At 42.2% G+C, this 13,051-nt stretch overlaps 1 protein-coding gene across 1 annotated transcript in view; it reads left to right on the top strand.

Annotated features, from left to right (window-relative positions):
- LOC139410898 (anthrax toxin receptor 1-like) overlaps positions 1-12,510 on the top strand; it is a 55,491-nt gene extending 42,981 nt beyond the window's left edge. The window contains exons 15-18 of the mRNA XM_071156552.1: positions 1,428-1,523; positions 1,784-1,951; positions 2,634-2,714; positions 9,968-12,510. Of these exons, the coding sequence (XP_071012653.1) occupies positions 1,428-1,523; positions 1,784-1,951; positions 2,634-2,714; positions 9,968-10,426 (804 nt within the window). The 3' untranslated portion in view covers positions 10,427-12,510. The remainder of the gene's footprint in view (positions 1-1,427; positions 1,524-1,783; positions 1,952-2,633; positions 2,715-9,967) is intronic.
- The last annotated feature ends 541 nt before the right edge of the window (positions 12,511-13,051 follow it).

Raw genomic sequence — 13,051 nt, forward strand, 5'->3', positions numbered from 1 at the left:
TTTATCGACTGACATATGACCAAGATATTTATCCCGCCCAATTGCTGTGGTTTTGTCTTTGAAGTAGTGTCATGATAGATATGTAGTACTGTATCCATCAACCAGAGCATGGTCAGGACAACACCCTCCCACTATGAAGACCTGTCTTTTTCCACACCTCATGTAGTCCTGAACCACCCGTTACTCCCAGCAAATACATTCTGATAAAAAAGGCAGAAGATCTTCTTTGAACAGCCCCTTTCTCTGGTCACTGTACAAATTGATAATCAATTTCTATACCCCCCATGTACAGTATGATAAAAAAGAAAGTTGAGAATAATTATCCCTTTACTTCACTGTATGGGATTTTCTTCAAGTTTAAGGTTTCAACTAAGGCCTTATTTAAGAGCCATCTGTTTGGAATCCTTTCCTTGAAATCCCTCCAGACCTCTGGAAATTCACTGACTAATCAGATGAAACTATCAATACTTCACAACAATAAATACTTTCACAGTGAACAACAAACAGCACCGCAAATGACTCTACTTACAAACGTTTTCAACTGTCAACAGAATTCTATTAAATGTGACTCAGTTAAACGTCATAAAGCTTTTTTACAGCACACATCTTTTCATAAATGTTGCAATTAATTCATTTTTATTATAGACCCATTTTGTGTGTGTGTGTGTGTGTGTGTGGGGGGGGGGGGGGGGTACGTGTCTATGGTTGTCATCAGGAAAGAATAGAGAGGCAGGTGTATACCGTAGTGACACAATCCAAGTACTTGTTTTCTCAACTGATATCATTATGATTAGATGTTGATTTTGTAAGATATCAATTGTCGTAAAATCACCTCATTAACCCGGCCCATGGAATGTCCACACAAAATTGGTGAAGTTAGCATCTCCCCTACTCCAATTCAATTAGATCATATAGGAGGTATCTATCCTCTGTGAAGCTCTTTGCCCATTGTCTGTGTCTCTCTGAGGGTCAGTGAGGGTGATGGCGTCAGCCTATTGTTATTGCCACCTCCTCCCTGGCCGGCCCTGATCATAGTCCTGATGGATTCAATTAGTCTGAATCTGGGCCTGTGAAAGAGCTGAAACATGAAGAGGTGGGCTGTGGACTCTGTCATTTCCTCTGATCTGACGCACGCCACTGACGGGACTGGAGGTAATGTGGCGAGGGGGAGAGTGAGTAGATGGAGACTGACTTAGAAAATAAAGGAAATCATACCCAGGACCTGAAATATTAGACAGAGCAGTGTATATGAAAGATGGAGAAACAGGGGGCTTGGTGTTTAAACTGTATCTCAGAACCAACAGTGTGTGTGAAATTATCAATCATCTCAGACCTACATTTTTATTAACCCTGTCTTAGATACTGTGAACCAAATGTGAGATATTAACACCTGTCTTTAACACTCTCTCTATTTCCCCCCACTTCAGGATGAGGAAGAAGATGGGATGCCCAAGAAGAAGTGGCCCACGGTTGATGCTTCCTACTATGGGGGCAGAGGTGTGGGTGGAATCAAAAGGATGGAGGTGAGCTTCCCTGGAGCCCTGCTGTGTTTAAGTTCTGACAACCAGCTTTCATTCCCACTGCTGTACTTCATACTACTGTAATGTACCTGCCCTCCCTCACAATCTACAGCTGTCCTCTCCATGCTATTTGACATAGGAAGACTCTGTTTGAAAGAACAGCAATGGCAAACAACCAAGCACACACTAAGTGGTTGATCCGACTGCTTGAATGTGGTTGAAATGAAGCTAGACCGGTCTGAAAACCTCTTGTTATTTGTCAGGTGCGTTGGGGTGAGAAAGGCTCTACTGAGGAGGGAGCCAAGCTGGAGAAGGCCAAGAACGCCAGGGTGAAGATGCCCGAGCAGGAGTTTATACAGACCCCGACTCGCATCCTCAACAATGGCACGCGCAAGCCTCCTGGCCCTCATAAGTGGTACTCACCAATTAAGGTATTGACCTGGACAATACATTGCACACACAGTTGTCAAGTTCAATCACATACTCAACACAGGTTCCTTTATATATGGCCATGTATTTGACTGATAGGATGGGTTGAAGCTGGAGTTTATTATGTAGGCATTTCATATTTTAGTGTTGGGGTCCCAGTCCTTACGTGACCACTGGTATGGAGCCTCTACACACAGGGCCAGGCACGAGTTAAAGGCATGGTTCTATATGTCCTGACAGTCAGCAGGGGATGGCTAATTGAAACCAGATACACACTGGACTAACCTCGAGGGGACAAGGGCTGCAGAACCAGTAGTTTTGTGTAGAAAAACTGATTATTTTTGTTCTGCCCCCTTCCCCAACCTCTTAGCAATGGCTGGGTCTATGCAGAATTCACAATGAGCAAATATCATTTGTTCAGGTTCTGGCTTTGATAATAATTTGGGTCAGCTGTTTTATAATTAAATTGAATTTCAATCTACAAAGTGAACACACTAATTGGTAACAGATAGACATGCATTGAGAAAATGATGAAGTTATGGGTTGAGTTCAAAGATAATCCCTGGAAATTCATGTGAAGTATTAGTATAGTGTGTATGTCGCATAGCAACTTATAGTCACACCAACACAAAACCATGCACAAAACACATCTTATTGGTATTGTGTACTGCTTTGTGATTGCAGGGCAAGCTGGATGCTCTGTGGGTTTTGGTGAGGAAAGGCTATGACCGTGTGTCTGTGATGCGACCACACCCAGGAGATAAGGTAAGACCCAACAAGCTGGATTACATGTAGACAGAGCAAGGTTCATGTGAGGCCCCCTTCTCCAATCCAACTCTGCCTGCGTCATATGGAACCGAGGGCTCTATGAAACACGTCATGGTTTCCACTGGAGGAAAATTGAATTATTTTAGCAATTTTCCTGATCAAGCAACCTGTAACTAACCGGCGTATAGTTACACAAGTGTTCTGTACAGAAGTCTCTAAAACATACTGTAGCTATACTATTATATTGCCACATGATGTTCATTGGCCAATCTATCAGATGTTGTGACTTTCAACTATTAAACAATAAGATTTTTAAATAAGTTATACTTCAATAGGGAACTATGAAATCCAAGCAAAAAAAATATTGTGTTAACATTTTTTCTTGTAATTTGCTAAGGGGTACAGTCCATTATTCCATTAGAAACTCCATCACTCCCTCCTCCTCCTCCTCCATAAAGCCAGTCTGTGTTTTTATTTGGTGACGCATGAATCAGGCTTTGCATGATGAGTACATTTTGAAGCAAAAGAAAATGTAGCAACATAAATGAGCACAGCTGCCAGTAATAAAACACACATACTGTAGAAAGAGAGGACTGCTGGGAAAACTACAGTAGTAGTGAGCTGGCACCCATTACTTTAGAAACCCCCCCGAGAGTTACAGGCTGTGTTGAGAGTTACAGGCTGTGTTGAGAGTTACAGGCTGTGTTGAGAGTTACAGGCTGTGTTGAGAGTTACAGGCTGCGTTGAGAGTTACAGGCTGCGTTGAGAGTTACAGGCTGCGTTGAGAGTTACAGGCTGTGTTGAGAGTTACAGGTTGCGTTGAGAGTTACAGGCTGCGTTGAGAGTTACAGGCTGCGTTGAGAGTTACAGGCTGCGTTGAGGGTTACAGGCTGCGTTGAGAGTTACAGGCTGCGTTGAGAGTTACAGGCTGTGTTGAGAGTTACAGGCTGCGTTGAGAGTTAATGGCTGCGTTGAGAGTTAATGGCTGCGTTGAGAGTTAATAGCTGCGTTGAGAGTTAATGGCTGCGTTGAGAGTTAAGAGTTAATGGCTGCGTTGAGAGTTAATGGCTGCGTTGAGAGTTACAGGCTGCGTTGAGTGTTACAGGCTGCGTTGAGTGTTACAGGCTGCGTTGAGAGTTACAGGCTGCGTTGAGAGTTACAGGCTGCGTTGAGAGTTACAGGCTGCGTTGAGAGATACAGGCTGCGTTGAGAGTTACAGGCTGCGTTGAGAGTTAATGGCTGCGTTGAGAGTTAATGGCTGCGTTGAGAGTTACAGGCTGCGTTGAGAGTTACAGGCTGCGTTGAGAGTTAATGGCTGCGTTGAGAGTTAAGAGTTAATGGCTGCGTTGAGAGTTACAGGCTGCGTTGAGAGTTACAGGCTGCGTTGAGAGCTGTGCATACGTAGGTTGTTGGTGGCACCTTAATTGGGTAGGACGGCCTCGTGGTAATGGCTGGAGCGGAGTTATTGGAATGGTATCAAATACATCAAATACATGTTTTCCATGTGTCTGATTCCATTCCATTTGCTCAGTTCCAGACATTATTATGAGCCGTCCTCCCCTCAGAAGCCTCCACTGGAGCTGTGGTCAGGTTCGACTGGGCTGTGCTGAGGAGAATGTGAACAGAGAGGAAGATTGATTCAGTCGACTCTACTTCCTCCTTCACAGGAAGTTCAACCTGAATTAATGTGTAGCTATTCAGGGTGGATGGAGCTAAAGTGCATTGTCAGCAAAGTTCTTCAGTCATGTCATCTGAGGGATGGGCTCAAACAAATAATTATCCAAAGATTTTAGCATTTTCCAATGTGGCTGATTTATTAGTTTTTCCTTGTACATAAAGCTATGTGGTTAATTGTGTAACTTGTTGATGCGAATGTGAAGATATTACAGTAAAGTACACAGCAGGGCGAGGGGAAGCATGGTGCCCTTGCGGGGAGCACATGAAAGGCCTGTTGCACTGACTGAACACAAAATGTCCAATGAGGCTTTTTATTCTTAGGTACAACAGCTTACTGCAGCTCCATTGGTCTGCACACCCCACTGTAAGATGATGAATAGAGACAGTGGAAATTATAGAGACATCAGAACTTGGAATGCTGTCATGAATTTACCTTTGCCAGCACATGAGGGGAAATAAGACTTAAAAAGCAAAAATAAAAACTAGCATACTCTATTCTAATGCCTATCACACTGTAAATGACTGCTGACATTAATAACAACTAAGCCGTACATAATTAAGAGTAGGAGTGAAACCTCGTCTCCATAAAGCTGTTAGTTCATTAGTACGCAGAGAGCTCTCTAGTGTTCTTGTTGACTCTCAGTAAACAAGCCTGCTCTGGTTGCAATTAAGATCTCAAATTAAGGCATTGTTTTTATAGTTTCCTCCAAACCAATGCAGCTGTGGGAGGGAAAGAATCTGGCCAGGATTCCAGCAATACTCCCACTAAACATCACATACTTAGTCCGATTCCCTTTATCCAATGTTCCAGTGCACTGACAGGGCTAGTGGGGAGAGAGCTGAGCCCCTGCTTCCTCTCCTCTGCCCCTGTGTTGGTGCCAGGAGAGAACAACTGCCCCCTCTCACTGAAGCCACGGAAGTTCAAGGCCAAGTGCAGAACTGCAGAAAACAGGATCCCCAGTTCATGGAAAAATGTAAATCTCCGTGTAAACAACAACATTTTTAGAAGACAATCATGGTACCAATAATTGCTTCTAATATACCAGATGTATGTCCTTGGACCAATTTTAAAATCACACACAGAATAAGTTATAAGGACAATTTAGTTGCCAATGGCAGACTGAGGACCCTGGTTGGCCTTCAACTAGAGTTATTCAATAAGAGGGGGGAGCACTGAGCTAGCCTGCAACATCACTTCCTGGATTAGCTCAAACTGAGCATGTTATGTATCCTTGAGATGCCATCTTAACCAACTTCATTTGGCTTCAATGTGCTATTGAGTCTTCACATAGGAATGAATGGTGTCACATGATCAATGGCTTTGTCCATTCACATTGGTTGGGGCTCTAATGAGGAGCTGTACTGTTTTCAATTTAAGACACAAAGAAAACATAATGGTGTGGTGGCACACAGCGGTAGATATTTCATCCACATTTGGTATTCATTGTTTGATGTCTTAGTTTGTGCTTTGAAGTCAGAGAGCTGAACTCAAGAAGTAAAACCTATTTGTATTCATTTCAGGTAGTCTTTCATAAATGTACAATTTGTCAAGTAGTAAAATAAAAATCTGCTCTGCTACGTGAGTCATGGGAACAGGAGTGTTGATTTGAATTAGTGGTTCAACCACAGCAGTCAGTAAAGGTCTCACCAGCCTGCCTCAATGTTCCTACAGGATGAGGCTCCTCATGCTCTCTCACTTCAGTCCTCTCTCAGGCTGCTCCACAGGGACTAAAATAGACCCAGACAACTGGTAACCCATCCACTGTAGTTGGATTGCAAGGAGAGAGGTGGGTAGACAGCTTAACCGATTTAAGCACAAAAAAGGGCATACACGCAATATTGTCACTGACAATAATCCTGACCAGAGCAAAGCTCGCACAGAATGCAAAGCTTGTACGTAGGGTTATTGTTTAATATTCCAAAACATAAGCCAGTGTTCCAAAACACTGGCTATTGTTTGGAATATAAATGCATAAATACATCCAAACTAAACTGCCTCCTCCTCCTAGTATCCTGATGGCTAATGTCCAATTGCTGGAAAATAAACTTTGTGAACTCACAGCATGGCTTCAATTGCAGAGGGACATCAGGGAATGCTGGGACTTTGTTTTTACTGAGCCATGGCTTACGGACAATACAATCGGCTCTGCTATTCAACCAGATGGCTTCTCCATATTTTGAATGGATCGAATGGCGGCTTCTGGTAAGAGTCAGAGAGAGAGGGGTATGTTTTCTCATAAACAATTCCAGGTGGACCTAAGTTGAAAACATTGCAAGCTCCTGTTAACCCGACCTGGAGTCCTACAATTGAAGTCGGAAGTTTACATACACCTTAGCCAAATACATTTAAACTCAGTTTGACAATTCCTGTCATTTAATCCTAGTTAAAATTCCCTGTTTTAGGTCAGTTAGAACCACCACTTTATTTTAAGAATGTGAAATGTCAGAATAATAGTAGAGAGAATGATTTATTTCAGCTTTTATTATTAGTAGTATAGTATTGTCACATTCTCAGTGGGTCAGAAGTTTACATTCACTCAATTAGTATTTGGTAGCATTGTCTTTAAATTGTTTAACTTGGGTCAAATGTTTTGGGCAGTCTTCCACAAGCTTCCCACAATAAGTTGGGTGAATTGAGTCAGGTTTGTAGGCCTCCTTGCTCTCACACGCTTTTTCAGTTCTGCCCACAAATTCCCTATAGGAATGAGATCAGGGCTTTGTGATGGCCACTCCAATACCTTGACTTTGTTGTCCTTAAGCCATTTTGACAGAACTTTGGAAGTATGCTTAGGGTCATTGTCCATTTGGAAGACCCATTTGCGACCAATACTTAACTTCCTGACTGATGTCTTGAGATGTTGCTTCAATATATCCACACAATTGGCCATCCTCATGATGCCATCTATTTTGTGAAGTGCACCAGTCCCTCCTGCAGCAAAGCACCCCCCACAACATGATGCTGCCACCCCTGTGCTTCACGGTTGGGATGGTGTTCTTCGGCTTGCAAGCTTCCCCCTTTTTCCTCCAAACATAACGATGGTCAATATGGCCAAACAGTTCTATTTTTGTTTCATCAGACCAGAGGACATTTCTCCAAAAACTACGATATTTGTCCCCATGTGCAAACAGTAGTCTGGCTTTTTTATGGCGGTTTTGGAGCAGTGGCTTCTTCCTTGCTAAGCGGCCTTTCAGGTTATGTTGATATAGGACTTGTTTTACTGTGGTAACTTTTGTACCTGTTTCCACCAGCATCTTCACAAGGTCCTTTGCTGATGTTCTGGGATTGATTTGCACTTTTCGCACCAAGTACGTTCATCTCTAGGAGACAGAACGCATTTCCTTTCTGAGCAGTATGACGGCTGCGTGGTTCCATGGTGTATATTTGCGTACAATTGTTTATGCAGATGAATGTGGTACCTTCAGGTGTTTGGAAATTGCTCCCAAGGATGAACCAGACTTTGAGGTCTACAATCTTGGCTGATTTCTTTTGATTTTCCCATGATAGCAAGCAAAGAGGCACTGAGTTTGAAGGTAGGCCTTGAAATACATCCACAGGTACACCTCCAATCGACTCAAATAATGTAAATTAGCCTATCAGAAGCTTCTAAAGCCATGACATAATTTTCTGGAATTTTCCAAGCTGTTTAAAGGCACAGTCAACTTAGTGTATGTAAACTTCTGACCCACTGGAATTGTGATACAGGGAATTATCAGTGAAATAATCTGTCTGTAAACAATTGTTGGAAAAATGACTTGTGTCATGCACAAAGTAGATTGCCAAAACTATAGTTTGTTAACAAGACATTTGTGGAGTGGTTGAAAAACTAGTTATTGCGTGTAGGGGGCAGTATTTTGATGTTTGGATGAAAAACGTACCCAAATTAAACTGCCTATTTATCAGGCTTAGAATCTAGAATATGCATATAATTGTGCTTTTCACAGTTGAATCTCGGTTTCATCTGTACCAGGCAGATGGCAGACGTATGGCGTCGTGTGGGAGAGTGGTCTGATATCAACATTGTGAACAGAGTGCTTCATGGTGGCAGAGGGGTTATAGTACGGGCAGACATAAGCTATTTTAAACTCATAAGCTAATTTTATCGATGGCAATTTGAATGCACAGAGTTACCTTGATGATTTACCTTGATGAGATCCTGAGGCCCATTGTTGTGCCATTCATCCACCACCATCCCCTCATGTTTCAGCATGATAATGTTGTTGATAATGTTGCAAGGATCTGTACACATTTCCTGGATGCTGAAAATGTCCCAGTTCTTCCGGCTGGCTTGCATACTCACCAGACATGTCACCCATTGAGCATTTGGGGTGCTCTGGATCGACTTGTACGACAGTGTGTTCCAGCATAATTTTTGCACAGCCATTGAAGAGGAGTGGGACAACATTCCACAGGCCACAATCAATGGCCTGATCAACTCTATGCAAAGGAGATGTGTCGCCCTGCATGAGGCAAATGGTGGTCACACCAGATACTGACTGGTTTTCTAATCCCTACCTTTTTTAAAGGTATTTGTGACCAACAGATGCGTATCGGTATTTCCAGTCATGTGAAATCCATAGATTAGGGCCTAATGAATTTATTTCAATTGACTGATTTCCTTATATGAACTGTAACTCAGTAAAGTCTTTGAAATTGTTGCATGTTGCGTATACATTTTTTGCTTCAATTCATGCTTCACACACATCACAGCTGTTGCTACAAGACTTTTATTACACTGCTCAATTTATACACTTGCCCCCCCCACCCCTACATTTGGAACTCTGAATTGTGCCTTCATACGTTATACTTATGCTAAAATCTATTATTCTATTCTATTGCAATTTACTTTATGTTCGTATTCTTATCTTTTCTTATTTCTTATTGTTGTTGCATTGTTCTGAAGGAACCTGCAAGTAAGCATGTTGTTGGAAGCTGTCTACCATGTGTATCCCGTACATACGAGTAATAAACTTGAAACTACATGAATCTTAAAGCATAGGCCTATGTACTCTCTGTTCTTTGCATTGATATTGTTTGGGATGGCATCTCAAACATCTTCTTTTGAGTAAAAGTTTTGCAGCAAGGATTTTTCTTTGGATTTGGCACTGACACTATGCAGACATGAATCATGATGGGAAATCACAGCATGTGTGTTGGTCTCCCTAACCCAGTCATTTTGAAATAGAAATGTCGATGGTGGACAGTGCGCACACACTCTCTTAAAAAGGTTGCCATGCTGTAGGAACATGTGTTGTAGCAATCAATCCATTCAGTTTGTAACAGTTCGAAGCAAGATACATTTTTATGCCTCCAGCTAATTCAACTGACCAGCACAACTGACAAAGCAATACAATAGCATAAAATAAAATATCCTCACTGGTGTATGTGAAACATCAATGTGACTGACTTTCCTAATGTTTATCATGAGATCTGTGTCTCTTAGATGTGAATAGAGACTGGAGAATGTATACATGTATTGCTTTTTACTTTGAACCACACCACCTCTACAACTGACCAGTGGATTCAGAAATAATACATTGTGTTATTCTAACCTTGTCTCTCTCTTACATTTCAGGGCCGATGCATGAACTTCACCCGGGTCAAGTCCAATCCTCCTCGCTACCCCCACTACAACCATCACTCAGCCCCCATCTACACCCCTCCAAGAGGCTGCAACCCACCACCTCCCCAAGGAAAACTCCCCCTTCCCACCGGCAGCCCCCCAGCCTCCCCCTCTCCATCCTCCACCTCCACACTGCCTCCACTGCCCTCAAAACCCCCTCCTTTTTCTACCACTCCTCTTCCTCCCATTACTCCACCTCCTACCATCACACCCCCACCTTACACTCCTCCTCCAACTCCAGCCCTCCCTCCAACCACTCTGCATATACCCCCTCCTCCTATGTGCCCCCCTTCCCCTCCACACCCTGCATCCCCAACCAGCTCCCTGCCCCCACCCGCTCAGGCCCCTCCTCCAGGACAAGGCCCCCTACCCCCACCCCCTGCCCGCCCACCACCACGCCCCTCTTTGTAAATCCTCAGCAGTGATTGGGAGGGCAGGGGTTGACTAGTACTAGTACAAGGAAGATCAACAGGAATCACAACTGTCCCCTCATTCTACTGCCACCCAGGATATCTGTGTGGCTCACACACTTGTCAGCTATTTGTTTACAGTGACCCATGTACACATGTAGGTCAAGAGTACAAAGAGAAGTTGTACTTGAGGTTCCACGGATATCACCTGATGGACAGCTTTCCTTATAGACAGATCTATGTTGTCCATAGCTGGTCAGGTCTGCACAAAACACAGTTACCTTGTCATGGCAATAAGGGCTAAGCCCATCTGTCCATTCTACAACCAACAGAGAATGGATCGATATCATCGTAACAAAGTAAAGCCAAGTGTTGGATGGTTGCCTGTTTTAAAAAATGAACTGAGGCTCTTGAGAGATGGCTGAGGTATTAAGAGATGTCTCCAAATGACATTCCAATAATGTATCAGTCTGAATTTTCCACATGCAATATTTGTTTTTCACTGACAAACAAGTTATTATGAGCAGCGGAAGGATTCTTAGAATCACAAATATGTTCTGGTGTCAATGCCCTGCTGCATTGCACAATTACTGTCAAGTCGAGGACAACGTTTCTTAATGACAGCATAAAGGATGATTTTACGCCTTAAATGTGCCTTTAATTAAAAACAGAATGTTATTGGAGAGCAATTACATTCCAGTGGTTTAAGTAATTTGTTCATCCATGTGACAGTTTGATTCATATGATGGGTCTTGGTTAGTTTATAGCATTCCTAAAATGTTTTATACATATAGCGTGTATAAATATGTCTTACTTTTTGTCTTTTTATTGTCCATTCAGTGTTGGATAACTATTTTGCAGAGTATGATTGCTGTGGTGAACGAAATAATCATTACGAATAAATTACAATAAATGTGTACATACGAGTCCTCACAATTATGCCAAATTCCTCAGAATCAGCACTATCAATGGTTAATGTTATATAGTTGGGTTTACAATGTTGTATTTCATCTCAAAATGTTATGACGTATATATCCTTGGCCTTCCCGAAAAAATGTTTAAAAATGTTTTCGTCATTGCTGCTCCTGTGGTTCAATGTGGTTTATTGAAGTCACATTTAAAAAAAAAAAAAATTACATTTTGTGTAACTGACCAAAGAATATCATAGGGTAACGATAGTTAGCCTCTGAACCGGGCCATGACGACTTCAACTATTGATGCCAAGTCTATAGGCAGTCTATGGGTCAAAGTATTCCAAGCACAAGTTGAATTATGTAATGCTTTGAGTTGCCCATAAAACAGGATGAGTTTTATGTAAACACACTCTATATGTCTTATCACACCCAGACACACATGTTGGCAGGCATCTGCATGTGTGGTTCTGTGCCAGTGACTGGGATCTTGTCCACACAATGGATCAGAATCTCCCCTGCAACATCAGACACTTTACTATACCTCCAGATGAGGTGTAATATAGACCAGGCCTTCTGTCTGTCCATAAGAGGAAGATTGGAGACAATCATGGAAAGTTGGCTTTGTATTGAGTCAAGTTCATGAAAGTACATATTGATGTACAGATGTCTGATTTTGTATAGTTAAAGGCGCATCCAAATATTTAGCAATCTGAATATGTGTAGCAAAGGAAGGTATTTTATGTTAGGTCTAAAAAACTTGAAGTGGAGTCACTCTGTGTTCCTTTGTGAAGGAATCACATTTTCATTACAGACTTATTGACTTTACATGCAACTGCCAGGCTCTCAGGTCAAAAGAAGTGTACTGGAGACTGGAAAGCAAGGCAGTATAAGCAAGTACAGATTTAGCTGTCATTTCTGTGTAACCAATTGTCATTTAGAATTTATGAAGTAAACGTTGAATCCTTTAAGTAATTTTTTCAAATTGTGTCTTTTTTATGATTTGTTGTTATGCACACATACACTGAGTATACAAAACATGCTCTTTCCATGACATAGACCTGACCAGGTGAATCCAAGTGAAAGCGATGATCCCTTACTTATGTCACTTGTTAAGTCCACTTCAATCACTGTACATGAAAGGGAAGAGACAGATTAAAGAAGTATTTCTAAACCTTGAGACAATTGAGACTTGTATTGTGTATGTGTGCCAATCAGAGGGTGAATGGGCAGGACAAAAGATTTAAGTGCCTTGGAACGGAGTATGGTAGTAGGTGCCAGGTACACTGGTTTGTGTCAAGAACTGCAATGCTGCTGGGCTTTTCACGCTCAACAGTTTCCTGCATGTATCAAGAATGGTCCACCATCCAAAGGACATCCAGCCAACTTGACAACTGTGGGAAGCATTGGAGTCAACATGGGCCAGCATCCCTGTGAAACGCTTTCAACACCTTGCTGCTCTGAGGGTAAAAGGGGGGGAGCAACTCAATATTAGGAAGGTGTTCCTAATGTTTGATTTGCTCAGTGTAGTACAATGCTTGTTTGTGACATTTGAAGCAGCGAGAGCAAAATCTTGGATTGAAAAACACTGATTTAAAGCAGATTGATACAATTCTTGACCTGTGAAATGTACTATTTCGATGTACTTCATGGTGCCCCTAATGACAAGGTGCCAGCAGGCAATGTCCCATAGTTTAAACACATCACCAGAGACT

The sequence above is a fragment of the Oncorhynchus clarkii genome, chromosome 6 (assembly GCF_045791955.1).
Source record: "Oncorhynchus clarkii lewisi isolate Uvic-CL-2024 chromosome 6, UVic_Ocla_1.0, whole genome shotgun sequence".
NCBI lineage: Eukaryota > Metazoa > Chordata > Actinopteri > Salmoniformes > Salmonidae > Oncorhynchus > Oncorhynchus clarkii.